Here is a 19,765-nt window from a genome sequence, read left to right on the forward strand (position 1 = left end):
TGAAATATACAGTTAGGTTAAAATTTTGATTAAACAAGTAGTTGTAAAAACAGGGTAAGTAGGTACTGCTAAAAAGAGATGATCCGATAACAGGATAAAATCTTTAAAAATAGAGAGTTGAGCAGGAATCTTGAAAAAAACTCGGAACAGTACCTAAATTGTTTGCTTGGTCAGTAATTACATATATAACTTCGCCGTCTAGGGAACGCCCGATGGCTTAAGGAGCAGCCTTAGTCCGTCTCTCCTCCCCAAAGACCGTCTTAATTAATAGTTAAATATAATTTTCTTACTCAAAATTGAATAAGTCGTGAAGTCAATACTTCCAGCCAACCACGCCGAACAGCCAAACAGCACCAGCCCTTCTGCCACCAGGGCTTACGCCGCGAGGGTGGCTTCACGGCTGATTTGTAGCTCTTCACTCTGTCACGTGAGCCAGTCACGTGATCCTCGGCGGCCCCGCCTCCTTAAGGACAGCAAGAGCCCTGTGCTCGCAGTGCTGTTCAGAGGGGGAGCGGCAGGCAATCCAAAAACAAATAAAGGAGCGTAGACCAGCGTTCTTCGCCTCCAACAAATAGGCAATTAAATGCTTCTGCCTCACGTACGAGCAGCATGGCAGATTTCCTGTGTTCCTCCGGGAGATTGTCCAAGATAGGAGCCAGCCGATCCCTATCATACCTGGCCATAATAGCCAGGGAGTTGGCTGCTTTAACTGTAGTAGCTCCAACCGATAGCACTTTCTTCCCAAAAGCATCTTGTCTCCTGGCTTCGTTGTCTGGCGGGGTCGTGCATTTGTGTTGCGACCTTGCCTTTCTGGCCGCCGCAGAGGATACCACTGATTCCAGCGAAGGTTGAGACGTCAGGCACTTGGGAATCGATTCCGGAGCCTTGAATTTCTTTTCCAATCAACCATTTACTGCCGGTTCTGAAAAAGGGTGATGCATGGTTTTTAGTCCCTACTGCCAGACATGGTCTAAAATGGGGATAGCAAATATCGCCTTTCTTCTCTTGCCCATATGATCGAACAGAAAACAATCTTTTTTCTCTTCTTCTGGGACTAGGCGAAACTCCGCACATGCCTTACCCATCATGGCATGGAAAGCACCCACATCATCAGATGGTGATGGCTGCGCCGGACTCTTTGGAGTTTCCATCTCCGCTTCAGAGTCCCATGTAGGGTCCCTTGAGGGGGATAACGAGATGTCTGAACCCGACCCTTCACGTTCCGACTCTGACAGTTCTCCTTCTTCCTGTGGACGAGAATGATCTTCCTCAACCGGGTAACCAGTAGGAATTCTGGATGGAGGGCGAGGAGCCGGGCCCGGCTCGTCGACGACTGGCGAAGCCTGTAACACTGTCGGGACAAGCTGAGGTAACTGAGTATCCAACCGCTCCAACAGCTTCTGTAATGTGTTCAACACCTTCAGGGACAGAACAGCCTGGGGATTCAGTAAGGAAGAGGTAACTGGAATGGCACTTCCACTCAAGAGCGACCCCGAACCAGTTGGTTGTAATCCCAGATCGGTTGGATGTGCGACCGGCTCATGGTCATCCTCCGCCGACGAGATGGAGAAAGCCGCTTCTGGTTGCAGCAAGGCCTCAGGCGGGATCAGATCAAAAACCTCCGGTTGCCATCCCACCGACGGGGCCACCGTCGACGATGACATCTTTTCCATAGGCGCTGTTTGACCTGACGAAATAGCCGTAGGAAGAGCCGTCGCCAAAGACAAAGCAGGCGTCGACGACCGGATCGTCGTCGATGAATTCTCTGGTGCAGGGCCTTGAGGCGTTTCCGCCGTTTTTGACCTCGACTTGTGAGACGAGGACTCTCGACTCGAGGTAGACTTATGACGGTCTCCTGAGGAGGATTTCGATGAGTCTTTTCTCTCCTTTTTAGATGAGGAGGAAGAAGACTGAGCCTTATGCGAAGAGGAGGACCTCGCAGGATGTTTCTCCGAGGGGCGTTTTTCAGATGAGCGCGATTTCTTTGCTGGAGGCTCTGCCGACACTGAGCGACGAGGGGGGACAGGAGACTTAGATCTCGAGGCTGTAGAGCCTACCGCCGATGCCGGGTACGCACCTGCTCCGTCGTTGAGCCAAGTAACCAGGCATCTGTTGCGATCTTTTAGGGTCTTTTGTGAGAAGCCCTGACAGATCTCACACGTGTCCGCCGTATGATGAGGGTGAAGACAGTAGATACAGTCCATATGCCCGTCTCCTTCATACACCTTCTTAAGACCGCATGTAGCACACGGACGAAATAACGCCTTTCCAGACATTCTTCGAAAAGAAACAGTCGAAGAAGCAGAAGAATGCACAACCTAATAAAATAGTAGATACTCGAGGTAATTCCACTACTTTGGAAGACGGTTGAAATCTGAGGAAGCTGCGGGTGCGAGGCTATTTATACCTCTACGTCCTAGTGGCGCTGCCGTACGCGGCCCAAAACGATGTAGATAGGACACAAAAGTGTCGGAAGTTTTCCTATGGAAAAGGTCTGTATAACTTACCGAGGATTCCCAGCCTGATGACGGGGAATATTCTAAGCATGTGAATCCATGAAAGATCCAATGCTGGAGAAATTATTTTTAAATCTTGCCCTTAATATAGGCGCTTGCATGCTGATTTCAGCACTTAATGACTGTGTGTGTTATATTTACTTAATATCTAAAAGAGGTTATGCATGAGTATACTGTATTTATGTTTTTCTTTGATATTTTTGATTCAGAAAAAAAGAAAACATGACATAGTACTAAGCAACATTGTGTTTTGCTTTTCAAAGCATATCATTTTTTTGCATCGAACATTTCCTAAGGAACAGAGTTTGAAACGTTAAACCTTTGCGTGAATAAAATGTTTCTATACATGCTCTTAAATAAACTGACAATAATATGTGGAGCCAAACGTACCTGGGCAATCGTGCTCTGTGCAGTTCCAGACACCACCAAGGCAAACACTATAAAAACATATAAATACATGTTGTTATTATCTTATAAAAAATGTTTTCAGTAAAAGGCTTTTCGTTTTTTATTTATATGTTTATTATGGTTACATAGAAACCTTGTGTACTGTCATCATACTTTATATGTAAGTGGGCCTTATTATATAACATTGTCAATGCAAAATGTCAACAAATCGAATGGCTGATTTAGCTGTGCACGTTGAAACTCTGAAGTGGCCGACAAGTGGTGCCTGGCGCCTAGGAAATAGAAAAGAGAGCTTTTGAAGAAAATGAGTGTTTGAACTTAAATTCAGGCATTTACAAATGCTAGTTGGTGGGTGATCTTGCATAAAATGAAAATGACACTTAATGTGTTAAAACTAACAATGGGCATTAGGAGCACCAGAAGCATTACGGTAATTAATTTTCCTGCCTGTGTGTTTAGATTTTTCCTGAAATTCTAATGCTGGATTTCTAGCACATATTTTCCTTACTGTAGGATATATTAGATAGTTGAATTTTAGATGATATTTCTACTTTGCTAACTCTCCTTTGATAATATTATCCTCAGCATACAGTAAGTACAGCAACACAAAATATTACTGATGCTTCTTTTGCATGCAATGCATTTGGTAACAGGTCAATACATATAAATTAAATATCATCAAATCGCCTTCCATATATGAGACCAAACAATAAAATTAGACTAACACAACGGGCTAATGTTCCATTGCACTGACCACCTTCTAATTTAATGAACCACTAATGTGATAACAGTTTGGCACCACTAGGCTGCAAATTGGGGGAAAAAGGGATAGCTTCAAGCCCACAAAGCTACAGAAACAACCCCACCACTCCCATCATGAGTACAATTGAATGCAAAGTTACACCCTAATGGCTTTATTTGACATAATATCAAGATGATTTTTATTTCAATGTTTTTATCAGCACAGTGTTTGTGATTTTTAGTCACACGCCCAACAACACCATCTTTTCACAGCGGTAGCCACATAGATATAACCATCAATTTGTTCAATGACTGAGGAGTTAATTCCCATCTCATTCTCACAGAAGGCATAAGGGATGAAAGATAGCATTTTCTAGCACCAAATTATCCTACGTTGCTGAAAAAATATAGTTTAAGGCTGCTTGTGATTCTTGCTTTGTCTGCGTTTAACAAGCATAATGGAAATTGATTTTGTATAAATATTTACTTTTCCTATTTGTTGACTAAGGATAAAAGATGATGTAGGTTTGTTACATTTCAGCTAAATTAACCAGGTAAAATTGTAGAGATTTATTTCGTTTTGTTTTTGTATTTGTTTATTGGTTAAAAAAATGTCAACCTTAACAAAAGAAAAATAAACACACATTTATGTCAATAAAACAACCTTAAAAAAAAATACCCAAACTTAGCAATAGAAATTGATAAATCTTCTCACAAATCATCAAGTTACCTTATTTCAAATCCATCGACATGTCACTATTCAATATGATTAAATACATTATTACCCTTCAGTAGTTCTTCCTGACAGATCTAAACAATTCAAAAAGCTTACTACCACAACTGCAATAAAAACTGGACACCCTTAAAGGCATAAGGCACAAAAGGTGTCAGATTCCATTTGCTCATACAGTGCAAATAATTACTTGAAATGGATGGATCTCATGCTTATCAAAGAGGGACAGTATGCCAATAGATGTATATTTTTTTTTCTTTTTTTGGATTTATCAAGCACCCAGCGGCCCGGAGGCATCGTGGCGCTGTTACAGAATATCACCAATTCGCCAATCCTTCTACAAATTGATTGATCCTCTGTAATTTTCTTCCATTTCAACAGATTCTCCCATGTATGGTACAAATTCCATCTAAAGCGTTGAAAATCTCTCCTAAGTTTCGGATATGCAAAGAGCTTAAATGTTCAGCCACCGTTCCCAATTGGTTATATTACATGGCTAACTGAATTACACTAGGATGATTATGCATTAAATTAATTGTGTTATACCAGTCATTTCTAATAAAAGTTATTTTTTACCAAGGCAGGGTTATCAATGAAAGTAGTTTTAATAAGACCATAACAGTTAAGGAGCCTTACACAGCGATCTCCAAATACTGAGATTCATTTTACATTTCGTAGTCCTTTTCCTAACTCCTGGTAAAAGGTATTTTCCAAAGGACATACCAATTTACGGTGAGAGTTTGCGAACTACCTTTGCTCCTTAAAGAGCCAATTCCAAGCTTGTACCTAATTGCTGCTGTTGAAACAGTATTTGGGATTCCCAGTACTCTATGCCATATTATACTTTCAAGTAGGTCCAGATATTCAAGAACCCATTCCCCAAGTATTTCAATTCATGACAATAATTTAGGCACTGGTTTTCCAAGATAATATCTAATAATGGGGAGACAAGAAAATGTGCAGTACTTGGTCTTTATATGTATCATATCATGTCATCTTGATAGACATCCATCATCCAGCTCAGCTGCTTGGAAACTTTTCAGCAGGGGGCGCAGTGGACCTCGACTCGGCTGTCGATCGTTGATCCGTCTTGCTTGGCACTTGATCGTCGGCTCCAGAAGTGATGTCAGGTGCCGTATATATAGTACGTCTCTATGCCCCATGCCTCAGTTCCTCCCTTTTTTCCCCCCGCGCATGAAAGCCTCAGAACGAAAAACCACAGGAGGAGGCTAATCAACCAGTAAAAAGCGTAACAAGGATACATCTCATCAGGGTGATCCCGCACAACAATAATTGACCTTTTTTCTTTTTTTTATTGAAGTAGACAGAAGCAGTCATCTAAGAGCCATCACCAGATGTCTTTGCATTTGGACAGAAGTGACAAGACAGAGAACCTTCTAAGCGGGGTGGATGGGAGGGTCGATGAGGAATCTGCAGGAGAAGAATCCATAGAAAGATAATTACGGTGATTCATTCTCCTTCAATTGATTGCTTTTCTCCCGCAGATTCCTCATCTTGATGGAATCCCTAAGCAGTTAGAATAACAGAGGGGGGCAGAAGGCTTTTAAACAAGTAGATTCTGTAGAACCGTACTACCAAACCGGGCATCCGCTCCACGTGCAACATCCAAGGCATAGTGCTTGGTGAATATATGTAAGGATGACCAAGTGGATGCATGACATATGTCCCTAACAGGAACCCCTCTTTTGAGGGCTCTAGAAGCTGAAACCCCTCTGGTTGTGAGCCCTGATGCCCACTGGAAGCACCCTGCCTGCTGATTGGTAGCACTCAGATATGCACAAAATAATCCAGCGTGACAGGGTTTGTTTGGCTATGGCAAGAACCTTTCAAAACAAAGAGTGGGCCACGAACAACTGGTACGACTTCCGAAACTCGGATGTACGAGCAACATAGAAGCTTAACGCTCTCTTGGGGTCAAGGCGGTGGAACCGTTCTTCCTCTTTCGAGGGATGTGGTCCATTATGTGGATGAGGGTAAAAGACAGGCAAAACGATAGACTGGGACAAGTGAAACTATGAAACCACCTTAGGAAGGAACTGACTTTGAGAGAGACTTTCTCATGAAAGAAACTTAGGAAAGGAGGTTTACAGCACAAAGCTTGCAGCTCGCTAACCCTCCTGGCAGAAGTAATTGCAACCAAGAAAGCTGTTTTAAAGCATAACCGCCGTAAAAGAACATGAGCACATAGGCTGAAATGGAGCAGCCATCAAGTAGGTTAAGATCCCAATCTGGGACCACAAAAGGGGTTGGCGGAAACTTATTGAGAAGGCCCTTCAGGAATTGGGGCATGACCGGAATAGTAAAGAAGGAACCTTGGTCTGGGAACCTCTTGAACACAGACAGGGCTGCCAAATAACCTTTTACTGTGGTAACCTGAAGGCCCGACCAGGCCAGTAGCAGAAGGAACTCCATCACTGCACTGATGAGGCAAGAGATAGGGTCAATCTCGCGTTCCCTGCACCACGCCTGAAATCCTATCCACCTGCACATGTACAGAGATCTTGCAGAAGGTCTGTGAAGCCAGCAACACCTCACCTACCTCATCTGAGAGGTCCCAGTCATCCTACCTCATCCTCTTAAGAGCCACGCATGCAGGTTGAGGGAGCACTCGAACCTCTGAATGAGTCAGATGGTCAGATCCAAGAGATCAGAGTACCACATCCTCCTTGCCCAATTCGGGGCGATCAAGATCATGGTCGCTCGAAATCTCTTGAACCTCCTGAGAACCCAAGGGATGATGGGAATCTGAGGGTAGGCGTAGTGGAGAGGGATGGACATATCCACCAGAAACACGTCCCGCAGTGCGCTGTTCGCTGGGAATTCCTGCAAGCAAACTGTTTGTACTACCTGTTGGATATTGTGGCAAACAGATCCACTGCTGGGTTACCCCAGAGAGCAAGACCTCCTCTTGGACTTCCTGGCACACTTCCCACTAGCTTGAGACCGTGTGCTGCCTGCTCAGAGTATCAGCCAAGGTCTTCTCCGTCCCCGCCAGATGAACTGCTGAGATCGAGATGTAATTCTCCTGTAACCAGAACCACAGCTGTATCGCCTGTATGAAGAGGGGGGGGGGGGATGAGTACACACCACCCTGCTTGTTGAGGTAGTGCATGGCCACCGTGTTGTCCGTCAGGGCGAGAACATGCTTCCCTCTGAGAGAAGGGACAAAAGCCCTCAGGGCTAACCAGATGGCCAGCAACTCCAGCCTGTTGATGTGCCACCTGGCTTCTGATGGACACTAGAGGCCGCTCACCTGCAAATCCCCACAGTGCGTGCTCCAACCCTTCCTAAACATATCCGTGACCACTCAGGCCTGAGGCCAAGGAGGCCAGAAGGGTTCGCCTGCAATGAGATTGTTGCACGTGTTCCACCAGCCAAGTTTGCGGACTATCTGGCTGGACACTGAGAGGTGATCCGTGAGTGCTCCTAGATACTGAGACCACTGGTCCCGCAGGAGCCACTGAAGGGATCATATGGGCAGCCTGGCCTCTGGCACTAGAAGAATACAGGAGGCCACAAGACCCAAAAGGCGAAGGAAGGAAGCCGCTGGAAGGGTGGTGTGGTTCTGAAACAAATGCACCATCTGGGCTATGTTTCCGACTCTCTCTTCGTGAGGAAAAGCCTTCCCTACCCAAGTGTCTAGGACTGCTCCAATGAACTGGTGCCACTGGACTGGTGTCAAATGGGACTTCTTCAAGTTGAAGGAGAAGCCCAGCCTGTGCAGTAGTAGGCAGGTGTCTTCCAGATGAGACAAGACTTGCCCTGCAACTTCCCCCGGATCAGCCAGTCGTCCAGGTACAGGAATACTTAGACCACGGATCTCCTAAGGTGAGCTGCAACTACCGCCATGAGCTTGAGGAAAACCCTTGGAGCAGAGGTCAACCCAAAGGGCAGCACCTTGAACTGGCAGAGTGTCATAATGGCATCTGGTGGTGGATGCATTTTGTATGGTGATGGGATGTTATAGGCACCTGTGTGTGTGTGAAACAAGGTGGTGAGGTCATATGGAACATGGAGTGTTGGTGACACACTGTTCTGAGGGAGGTTCTATAGGGAAGCTGCTGTACTGGCAGGGGTGGATGTTGCAGTATTTCTCGTACCAATAAACTTACCTTACAATCTTACTTCTTGACTCCAACGTGGTGAGTGAGGGAGAAGAACCCTGTTACTTCATAGTGCTTGTCCCCTATGAGGAACCGCAGGAACTTCCTGTGCTTTTGGTGTATTGGCACATGGAAATAAGCATCCTGCAGGTCCATTGACACTAGCCAGTCCTGGAATTCGAGAGCGTGGAGGATTTCTCTCAACATCACCATCCTGAATCTGTCTTTCCTCAGGAACTTGTTTAGAGCCCTGAGATCCAAGAGGGGACGGAGACCTCCTCCCTTCTTGGGTACCAAGAAATACTGGGATTACCAGCCCGATCTTCTATGTTCGAGAGGTACCTCTTCCACGGCACCCTTTGACAACAGGGCTCTCTGTTCTTCCTGGAGCTCTTGTCCCAGTTGGATTGGGGGCTGTGGGGGTCTGTCTGGTGGTCTTTTTAGAAAGGGAAAACAATAACCCCACCGAATCAACTGCAGTGCCTAGGCGACAGAGGTTGTCTCCTGCCACCGGGGCCAATGCCCTGCCAACCATCCACCAACCGGTGCATCGTGGGAGGGGAAATCAAAGCGGCTTAGAGGGTGAGGGCGCCCCCACTGCTGCCGTTGCTTGTTGGCCTCTAGAAGACCCTCTGTCCCTTCCGAGATGCGAGAAGTGCTTCTGCCCCTACCTGGTTGTGCCTTCCTGCCATAGAGTATGTGACGCCAATAGCACCGGCCTCTGGAGGCAAAGCTGAAGACAGGTTTGTCCGGCTGTGCCGCTAGGCCCAGTGATTTAGCAGCCAACTTGGATTCTTTAAACTTTTCTAAGGATCCGTCACCTTTCTGACCAAAAAGCATGTCTCCCACAAAGGGTATGTCCAGCTATCTGTTCTGAACATTTGGGGAGAAACCAGAAGTTTTCAGGTAGGCCTGCCACCTCATTACCACTGCTGAACCCATTGAACGGCCAGTGCAGTCCGCTACATCCCGGCCCATTTTTTCAATGAATGCTTGGCTACCTCCTTCCCATCCTCCACCGCTGTAAAAACTAGTCCCGCATGGCACCCTCAGGGACATATTCAGCCACATGTTCCACAGGTTTCTACAAGCCAAAGGAGTATTTTGCAAATCCGCAGGCTATGTTTGTGGCTTTGAACACCATGCTGCCAGAGGTGAACACCTTTCTGGCCTATGCGCCCTATTTCTTTCCCCTCTCTGTCCAGAGGCAGATTGGAAGTGGGTGCCTCTGGTCTGGTGGAAATAGTGGCAGCCTCTATAACCAGCCCCTCCGGGAAAGGTGTGTGGTGAGGAAAGAAAGGTCTCCTCTTGCCAGCCTGTACTTCCCTGTAAAATTGGTGTTTACAGGGGGAATTGTGCAAGGGTGCTGCCATAAGGAGGATAAAGGGTCTGTGATGGCTGGGTTAAATGGCAAGTTATGCCCAACTGTGGGACCCTCGTCCAAGATATCAGTGAGGTCATACTCTTGAAGAGGTGTGGTAGATCACTTCAACCCAAGGGTGTCAACACCCATGTCAAGCAGAGCCCTGAACTTGACATTAGCATGAGTATAGTGCTGATTTAGCTGCAACTCAAGGTTTGGGGAAGTATCTAGGCCACTAGCGTCATGTAGATCTTGAGCCAGGGCCAATAAATTGGTCTGGTCCTCGAAATAATTGATGATGCTGGCTCCCCTGTAAATGGGGTCGACTTGATCATCGGGGTCAACAATGCCGAAAATGGACTGCATCGAGTCAAAGAACCCCGCTCTTGACAGCGTTACAAATGAACCATCGCCGACTGTCGGTGCCAAGGGCTTGACTGCCAATGGAATAGGTTTTGAAGTCAAGGCAGCTTTCGATGCTGATGGTTCCTTCGACACAGAGGGATGCTCGGATGACCGATGGACGCTGTGGGCCTCGGCCTTGCAGCCTGCCAGCGATTTATGACTAGTAGGCCTGGTGCCCGAAGGTGTTTTCAACGTCGACTCCATCAATAGAGTGGCTGGCTTGGGATCGGGAGCGCCGAGTGCTGCTTTCGCTGCCAAAGCTTGCTGGTCAGGGGCCGGGGCCACACCTACAGCAGCTTGCTGTCTAAACATTGCATGCATGGATGTTTTAAAACTTTGCCACTCTTCCCGACTGGTCCAACCCACCTGGGGTGTACCTTATTCCGACGACGAGTTGGACTCGCGCCGATGACGTGCTCCCGCTTCTTCTTCTGCGAGGAAGACGACGAGGAATGGCACCTGGAATGGGACCGTTTCTTGGTCGTTTTGCAATGTTTTTCTTTGCCTTCTTGGAGGTGGGATTCTCAGTCTCGGCCTTAGAAGAATGGACGAGCGACCGCGCCAGAGATTTTGCATATGGTCGACCCAAGGGCAGTTTCCAGGCCTTCTCATGTAGGGATTTCGGCTGCATTTTCGAACATGACGCGCAGGCCTCCGTGTCGTGACCAACACCTAGACACCACAGACACACGTCATGGGGGTTGGTTACAGACAATTTGGCCTCAGAATCATGGCATCGCTTGAAGCCTGAAATTCGGTGAGACGACATGGCATCGAGGTTTTCTGAGGAAAACGATAGTTAATTCAAAAAACGGGGAGGAAACTCAATGTCATGTTCCCAATGCAGCGTGCAAGCATGTGGAAAAAAGGAACTGAAGCATGGGGCATAGTGACGTTCTATATATACGACGTCTGACGTCACTTCCAGGGCCTATGATCGAGAGCCGGGAAAAACGCATCGACGATCGACGGTGGAGTCGAGGTTCATTACGCCCCCTCGTGAAATGTTTCCGAGCAGCAGAACCGGATGATGGATAGCTATCAAGATGAGGAATCTGCAGGAGAAAAGCAATCCATCTTTATATACAAATCTGAATGTATGTATGTGTGTATGTTTGTCCGCTATACAAATCCACACCGTTGAAACCACATCTACCACATTTTGCATGAATTCCTCTTTTGTCTGGGGAAAGATCGTAGTCTATGTTTGGATGCAAAAATCTTATATGCAAAAGAAATTTGGATGTGTGTATGTACGTTTGTATGGCTATACAAATCCACACCGTTGAATCCACTGCTACCACATTTTGCATGGATTCCTCATTTGTCTGGGGCAAGATTGTAGTCTATGTTTGGATGCATAAAATTCACTCTGTAGACACCCTCATTTACTGATGCTCACCCCGATTCACTAAAGTAGGTACAAGAAGGAGGCGACATTTGGAAAAGTGTCTGAAGCAAAATGTTTGATGTGTTGGTTATTCCTTTGAACTATATTACTACTGTATGCAGTTCGGAAGTGTTTATTAAAGCATTTTTGAAGGGCATTAACAAAAATTCGTTTTTTATCACGCCACTCTTAATTTGGGAAATGGCAAGGTTACAGTTAACTTACGTTCATTCACAAGAAGTGAGCACAATCAATCAATATTACTTGGACATTTTCTCAAATGTGCTGAAGCCATTGACTGAAACATGCCACACAAAAAACAAACATCACTTGGAAAATCTCCATCTGATGCAAACTGAAAATCAATATCAAGAGCTTCTGAAACACAAAAAAAAGACCCTTCTTATCTTCACAAAATGGCCTCACCATCGCCAGGGCCACGATAGGATCTAGATTGGATTACTGCAATGCTCTGCTTGGTGGGACATCTGGCAAAAACATTGCTAAACTCCAACTCGTTCAAAATAACGCCCTTAGGGCTACCACAGGATTTTCCAAGAAGGATCACATTTCTGATCTCAGAAGGCAGGTCCACTGGCTTCCTATTAGGCAGAGAATCATCTTTAAAATCCTCTCCCTATGCCTCCATGATCTGGCTCCTCCATACCTTGCCCAAAGAATAGCCTGGCCTATTTCCTCTAGGCCTTCCCAGCTAGAACGGCCTACACCAACTTGATTTCCATCCCTAAGACCTGCAGAGTGCATGCAGGCGGTACCAGCGTCCCAGCTATAGCAGCCTCACACTGGAACTCCTTACCTACGCACCTTAGGGGGATTGACTCTCACCTACCTTTCCGTAAAGCCATCAAAACCAGGCTGTTTGTTTGACCCACTTGTTCCTGATTTGGCCTGTATGCCAACTACAACTGTAACCCAGTACCCATTTGTAACTAAGTACCTCATGTTTTCTATGTAACCATAATCTTGCCTACGTACACTTTCATGCAATAGCGCCTCGATGCCTTTGGGCTGCAGCGTGCTCTACAAATGTAAAAAGATAAAAATAAATAAAAAATACAACAACAAATAGCAGCACAACTTGCCAACCAGAGGGCAAGAGCAACTTTCTCCAGGGCACATAAGATGCCAGAACAAACTGAAGCAAGACTTGCCAACAAGAGGACAAGAGCAACATCCTCCAGGGCACATGAGACACCAGAGCAAACTGAAGCAAGACTTGCCGACAAGAGGACACGAGCAACATCCTCCGTGGCACATGAGACACCACTCGATCAGGACACAGGCAACGGCGGGTACCCCAGCTAGTGGAAATATAAATTAAAAGGCAGGGGGCTAAGATGTACCCCTGTCTTAATCCATAAGCAGTGGGTATTTTCCATGAAAGTAATCCCCCTTGATTCATGCTAACCTGAACGTTAGTGTCAGTATGCAGTCGGGTGAGCACATTCAACAGTACATCGGAAATACCCCAAGAATGTAACTTCAGCCAGAGTTTATTATGGCTCACCAATACAAATGCATTTTACAAGTTAATTGGTGCAAGATGGATGTAGTCATATTTACCTAAACAGACTAAACTCTGCAGGCACTCTATAACAGACCCATTCAAATTGGTTCTGTGTTGTCTTCGGAATCCGGTTTGATTTTTACAGAGCCTACGTGTACAAACTGTCCATTCTTTAAAATGGTTTAAGGCCAAAGACGCAAAGATCTTACTAACTGCATCAAGTATGGTAATCAGGGCGGTTATTCTTTGAGTCTCATCTGACACTTTTTTTAAAACATTGGAATGATATATGATGTACTCTTGATTCCAGAATGGTGTCAAACAGGAACTTCAAAATAACTGCCCACATTTTAGGGTCTCCCTTAAATAGCCAATTAGAAAGATAGTTTGGTCCAAGCGTGCAAGAATTACTTGCCGACTTAATCACAGAGTAGGTCAGCCTTCCTTTCCATTGCAAATTAGGATCAAATAAACTCCTCTCATTAAAGGCTAATACACCATCTTCCGGGTAAAGGGAAGAAACATGGGTAATTCATGTTGTTTCTGAGATTATGTTGATTCTCTTTTCTATATGACCGTGAGTTCCATAGCATTTATCCAATTTAAACCATTACCAACATTAATTTGCCTATTTTAAATTGTAACCGCAGTATTCGACCTTTCCAATTTTTGCTTTAATATATGCTTGTCTGCATTTAAACAATCAGAATGAAGGTCTCCCAGAACCAATACGTGACCAAAAATATGTTTGCCCTTCTATCGTGTAATGCAATCAGTCAAGGTTGTCAAAAGCAATTCTCAATGTAATACTCCAGAATGCCAATAGATGTTGCATATTAAAAATTCCTGTACATTGTCGTTCCAGCATGAAAACTCCACCATAAAATGGCCCTCCCTAATATCATTTGTTAAGATGTCCTGAAAATGAATATCATTTTTAAGCAACATAATTAGACCTCCCATAGGTCTACCTCGTGTGTTTCTTATCGAGCTGGCAGCTAACAGAGTACCCGTCCCACGTGGGTTTAAATGGAGGCACACGATATTAAAGTGTCTTAAAGTTGTAACCAATTCCAAATTATTGAACAACTGTGTGTGCCCCCTGGAATTCCAATACAAAAACTTCAAAGTATCATTTACGAAAGCCTATTTGAATCGCTAGGCTTCGTAAGTGTAGCAGCCAACCACAACCAGTCACAGTCTAGGTTGGCCCTATCCAAGTGATTATTGCCACTATTTTTTATATTTGAAGTTTGTATTCCATCATATTGAGCTGGATCTCTCCACAATGAAGTTATAGGTTTAGGTCTAAGTCCACCCATTTTATTAATTGGGGACTCTGAGACTTCATAAGGAGAAACATGAAAACCAATATGGGTTAGTGTATCTTTTTCCTTCAGACCCATCACATACAGTGCACTACAGTGAAAAGTAATTATCCATCATCATCATATTAAGTTTATTCGGAAGAAAATTATCCATAAACCATACACAATATAGAACTGCATAGTAATACAAAATCCAATTCAACAAGGCAATAACTTACAAACATTACATATGTATAAAAAAAGATTAAAATGTGCATGTGTGTAAATCAAGATAAAATCCACATGAAGCGTCCAAACGATTCAATAAAATGTTCAGGGTTTGATCATATTTTGGGCAGTGAATTTAGTTCTCCGATACCAGGCCCTTCTCAAGTAGTCCACCATACCCCAGGCCACTGGCATGGTAGCGGCTGAAAGCTGATAACATAAAGCAGGCCTAGCCTGAGACAAGCCAGCGGATCTAAGTAGTGGCAAGAGTGTTTTCCATTTTAGGTCTGTGTAATGTGGGCAAAACTACACAAAGTGTAGAAGGTCCTCCACTGTCCACTGACAGCAGTCACAAGCTGTAGGTTGCACATTATGAGTCCAGCTTTTTGTTTGTGCCCCTAGCCATAAGCAATCAAACTGGGCTCGGGCCAAGGCCCAGTGATCTGCAGGATTATCACTGTGGAGCAAGTACGGCTGAATAGCATCTGCAGATGTTAACACACTATGCCTTCTGTTTGGAAGAATACCCAAGGCAGCGGACTCCCTATTTGCCACCAAGATGGAATTAAACATTTGTTTGTATACCCTGACCGCACAGGGGGTCAAGAAGATTGAGGGGCAGACACGATTAGCACAATTTAACTGTCTAATGCATTTCTGGATGTACATAAGCCAGGGGATTTTCTTTACAGCTGAGCTACTCACCAGGGCTCTTATGATCTTATGTGAAAGAGTGGCTTTCTGGTTAGCCCATAGTGTCAGCCAATGCGAGACTGGAGCCAATAGCCACTCATGGGTACTGTGTGGACATCCCAGTTCTAAATGTGTCCCATAGTTTGGAGCAGACTGTGGTAGCCCAAGCAGTTTAAGAAAGGAGTTCTCCACATTTTCGATTTTTGGAATCCTTTCCATACCCCACAGTGCTGCCCCATAATTAGTGGTAGTTTTTGTTTGAGCCCTGTATACTTCGAGAATTAATTTGATTGGGTGCCCCACGCAGTTATGTTGAAAGCAGGACAAACCCCCAAGCACCTGTCTCATCCTCATACATTGCTTATCGACATGGCCAAACCCTCGCCAATTCTCCATACGACAAATTCCCAGATAATCAAAGCTGGTGACCCTCGGGATAGGCTTGCCTCCACTCCATATCGTGCGCATCCTGAGATGTCTCACACCCGAACTCTTACATGCCATAACTGCTGATTTTTGTGAATTCACAGTCAGTTTATGGGAAGCCATAAATTGGGTGTAGACATCCACCAGGCATTGTAAAGCTCTGGGGTTACGGGCAATTAAAACCATATCATCGGCATACCCTAAGACTGGGAGGGGGACGCCACCCACCGTGATATAGTCGGTATGGGAGTTAACCAATGCCTGGTAGACACCATTTATGCAAAGGGCAAACAATACCGTGGCCACAACACAGCCCTGGCGGACGACCAAGAAGGTCTCAAAAAAGGCTGTGCACTGTCCCTGTTCCCCGAATCTGACACAAGCCGATGTATGTTCATGGATTATCTGGAGGACCTTGACCAAATCCTCCGGGCAACCCATGGACCTGAGCACCGCCCAGAGCATAGCCCTATCTATTTTGTCAAACGCGGTGCTCAGGTCCATGAATGCTAAGTACAAAGGCTCACCCCTCACATGTACGGATGTAGCTCCCACCAAATACAGATTCAAAGCCTGGTCCCTAGTTCCTAGGCCCGGGGAAAACCATATTGAGTCTCTGCAAGAACCCCAGAGTCAGAAATCCATTGTTCTAGTCGTGCCAAAACCGCACGGCCGAAGATTTTGAAGGAGGTATCAAACAGAGAGATGGGTCTATAAGAAAGGGGGCTACTAGGGTCACCCAATTATCACCCTATCTGTTCTCTCGTAATCTAAAAATGCCAGCCTCAAAATGGCCCTTGTTGAAATTTCATGTAGGTTAAGAATTTCTGAAAATAAATAAAGTACTCCTGATCTGTTTAATAAGGGCATTCTCTTGAGTAAGTACACTCAATTAAAAGTCTATAATTAGACTGCTGAAATGCAGTTTTCTGAGCTATAAAACCTCTAGGCTCATTCTTATAACGTCTAGCCTTTGTGACATCTAAGTCACCTTTATATGTATGAACCCTTTCGGAGCCCTTTGCCTTCCTCAATAAAGAGCAGGATTTATATTCAGTGTCACCTTTAATGGCTTCCGGATTCCCGTTCGCTAAAGGACACAATTTCTCATAGAAATGGTTTACAACATTTAAATCTGTGGAAAATGTTTGCCCTCCGGCCGCACGATCACCTTTCTCATTATACAAAGAATAACCAAAGTTTGAACCAATACTCCTTTTTAAAATAGACCTCAAAATGAGTTGATCATTCCACATAAAATCAGACGGTATTCTAGTCTCAATAATACATGGTCTCTCTTGAACTGAATCTGCCACATTTTTATCTGTAGAAGTAGTGGGGATGATCCTTGATTTATTCATAAGTGAATTATTAGGAATCCATTTTAGTGTTTTATCTAATCGACCCATCAACGTGTCTTTCACCTCTGTGGTCCAAACATCAGGATTACCAGCCACTTCACCTAAAGTATGCGCTTGTATTAAATGTTTTTCTGGCAGGCCTACGACTGAACAGGATGGTTGATAAACAAACAGTCCTGTTTGTACATCTTTTAAATGAAAGAGAGTTAAACTGTTGTTTTCCTTTTGTGATACTTCTAAACTTGAAGTTGATGCACGCTCATTCCCTTGATCTTCCCGTTGCACAGAGATTTTCTTCTTTTCCGCTCCTTGTCCGGATCGTAGTTTATTCATAGCTAAACTTTGATTCAGTCTAATAAGGTAAAAAGATTTTCTGTTATCCATAACGCCAATATTAATTACAGGCAAATCAGAACACTCAGGTAAAGGTTGTTGTTCATCCTCCACAGTCGGCGGGACGTACTGTATACCAATAGATGTTACCGATTTTACTAGCTCTGTGGATTTGTGATTTTGAATGTACACTGGGTCAAAGATTACCCAGCTAGAGACTATAGGTAAATGTTTTTGTAACTGGGCCTTGTGTGAGATTCTTTGTGGGTGAATTACAGAGTCAACATGAAACTGAACTTTCTGTATTGTGGCCTGTGGGTGCTTAATCGGACCAGTTGGAGCCGCTTCGCCAGAACTACATAACTCATGGATTTCAGGTTATTGTTGTTGTTGTTACAATAAGTTTAGAATTATTCGCCTCAACCATCCTGGATGTACTGGGTTTTTTTTTAATTCCACAACATCTGGGATAGTTAAGTTTCTAAGAAATGAGCACAATGATATTTTATAGTTAGCCTTCCTTTTCATGTTATTAGACTTCTTAGCAGCTCTATGGTTACAAAATATTTAGTTTTCTGAAGGGCTTTTTCCAGAACTGATTTAGAGGTAATGTTGCTAGATATCTTTTCCTGAACTGCACACAAACTCCTTGTCGGTATATTATGAGCATGATCTTTCTCTTGGTCTTGACCTCTGAAAATCAGGGGGGAGGGTTGCATCTTGGGGATTTCCGTTTGCGTTGGAGAAACATCATTTTGCAAGATAAGAATTGCTTGTAACAAATCAGATTTTCCACCTTTACGTAGACTGTGCGAAGGGTCAGTCAAAACCGACTTATTAGTGGTGCGAAATGCATTTTGGTTTTTATTCAGCCTCCCTGAGGCTTTGGCAATAATACATGTTTTGTTAATTTTCACCCTACTTAGTGCTGTGGAATTTTTGTGGGGTCAGTCGAGTGTGGTCCGTTCCAACACAGGTTGTTTTCCCCAGATTTGTTTCTTAATGCAATTGCACCCATCCTAGTTTGTCAAATTGAAAAGGAGCGTGGAAGCCCATCTACTGAGAACGAACATGGGTCAAATATCCTGTTCTATGGAATTTCTTACACTCAGTAGGGGCTACAACCACATTTTAGCTCACTGAACCCTAATATCAGTCTTTGTCCCACCCAAAAGGGCAGTCCAGCACTGAAATGCTAGGCAATTCTCCTCTGAATAAAAGTACCATCAGCAACCCCAGACATGTGTTTCGGTCTTGTTGGGCCTCCTCAGTGAGGTGAAACTGAGCATCTCTGCGGCACACTGAGCAAGGGGTCCACGTCTGGATTACCCTTTGTTACTTAGGGTGAAAGCCCAAGTTGTACAAAATTGAAAGGGAGTGTGGAAGCCCCTCTACTGAGAACAAACATGGGTCAAATACCCTGTTCTATGGCATTTCTTCCACTCAGGAGGGTGTAAAACCACATTTTATCTTACTGCACCCTTCACAGAGGAGAAAGATCCATTTGCATGTCAGTCTTTGCCCCACCCACTAGTTTGTATTTGATTTTGTATGTTTTTAAATTATTTTTATTTATTAAGTGCATACGGCTTTACAAAAACCTTTTGCACTAAAACAATCAATGTAATCACCACAAAATAAGCATTTTGTATGCCGTATATTTTATGTACAATACACTTCTGTCAATGATACACATCTATCAGTAGGCAATATATTATACTTAGACTATATATACGAGTTAAATTAGAATGCAAAATAATTCATCGTCAAATAATACCTTCTAGATTGGTTTCCCCTCCACAATTAAAATAACGATTACATTACATTTGCATTTCATTAAGCATCCACTAAATAGGACTGAGCCATTTTCCAGATATAAGAGGCGGCAGTAACGACTAACTACTCTGCCGAATAAATACAAACCCAAAATGTATCTGAGACAATGCTAAACTGGCAGTGTACAAATTTCGTATACCCATTACAATAAAAAGCTGTCATAAAAAGCTGTCAAATTGGGACAATCAGTTAAAACGTGTCAGGCTGTTTCAACCTTTATCATGTACATACAACATAATCTTTCCTCTTTGGGTATACCCAGCATGCCCCCATATAATCAAATGTATTTAAAATATTAAAACGGAAATATAAAATGAAGCGCCTATGATTAAAGTCATAGTGCCTCATCAGGGGTTGGGTGGAGCGATAAAAA

At 44.2% G+C, this 19,765-nt stretch overlaps 1 protein-coding gene across 1 annotated transcript in view; it reads right to left on the bottom strand.

Moving 5' to 3' along the window:
• OTOGL (otogelin like) overlaps window positions 1–19,765 on the bottom strand; it is a 1,792,821-nt gene that overhangs the window by 1,248,395 nt on the left and 524,661 nt on the right. Inside the window, exon 14 of the mRNA XM_069629328.1 lies at window positions 2,907–2,953. Coding sequence (XP_069485429.1) covers window positions 2,907–2,953 — 47 coding nt within the window. The remainder of the gene's footprint in view (window positions 1–2,906; window positions 2,954–19,765) is intronic.

Source organism: Ambystoma mexicanum, chromosome 12 (genome assembly GCF_040938575.1).
Source record: "Ambystoma mexicanum isolate Mex_15411 chromosome 12, UKY_AmexF1_1, whole genome shotgun sequence".
NCBI classification, from domain to species: Eukaryota; Metazoa; Chordata; class Amphibia; order Caudata; family Ambystomatidae; genus Ambystoma; species Ambystoma mexicanum.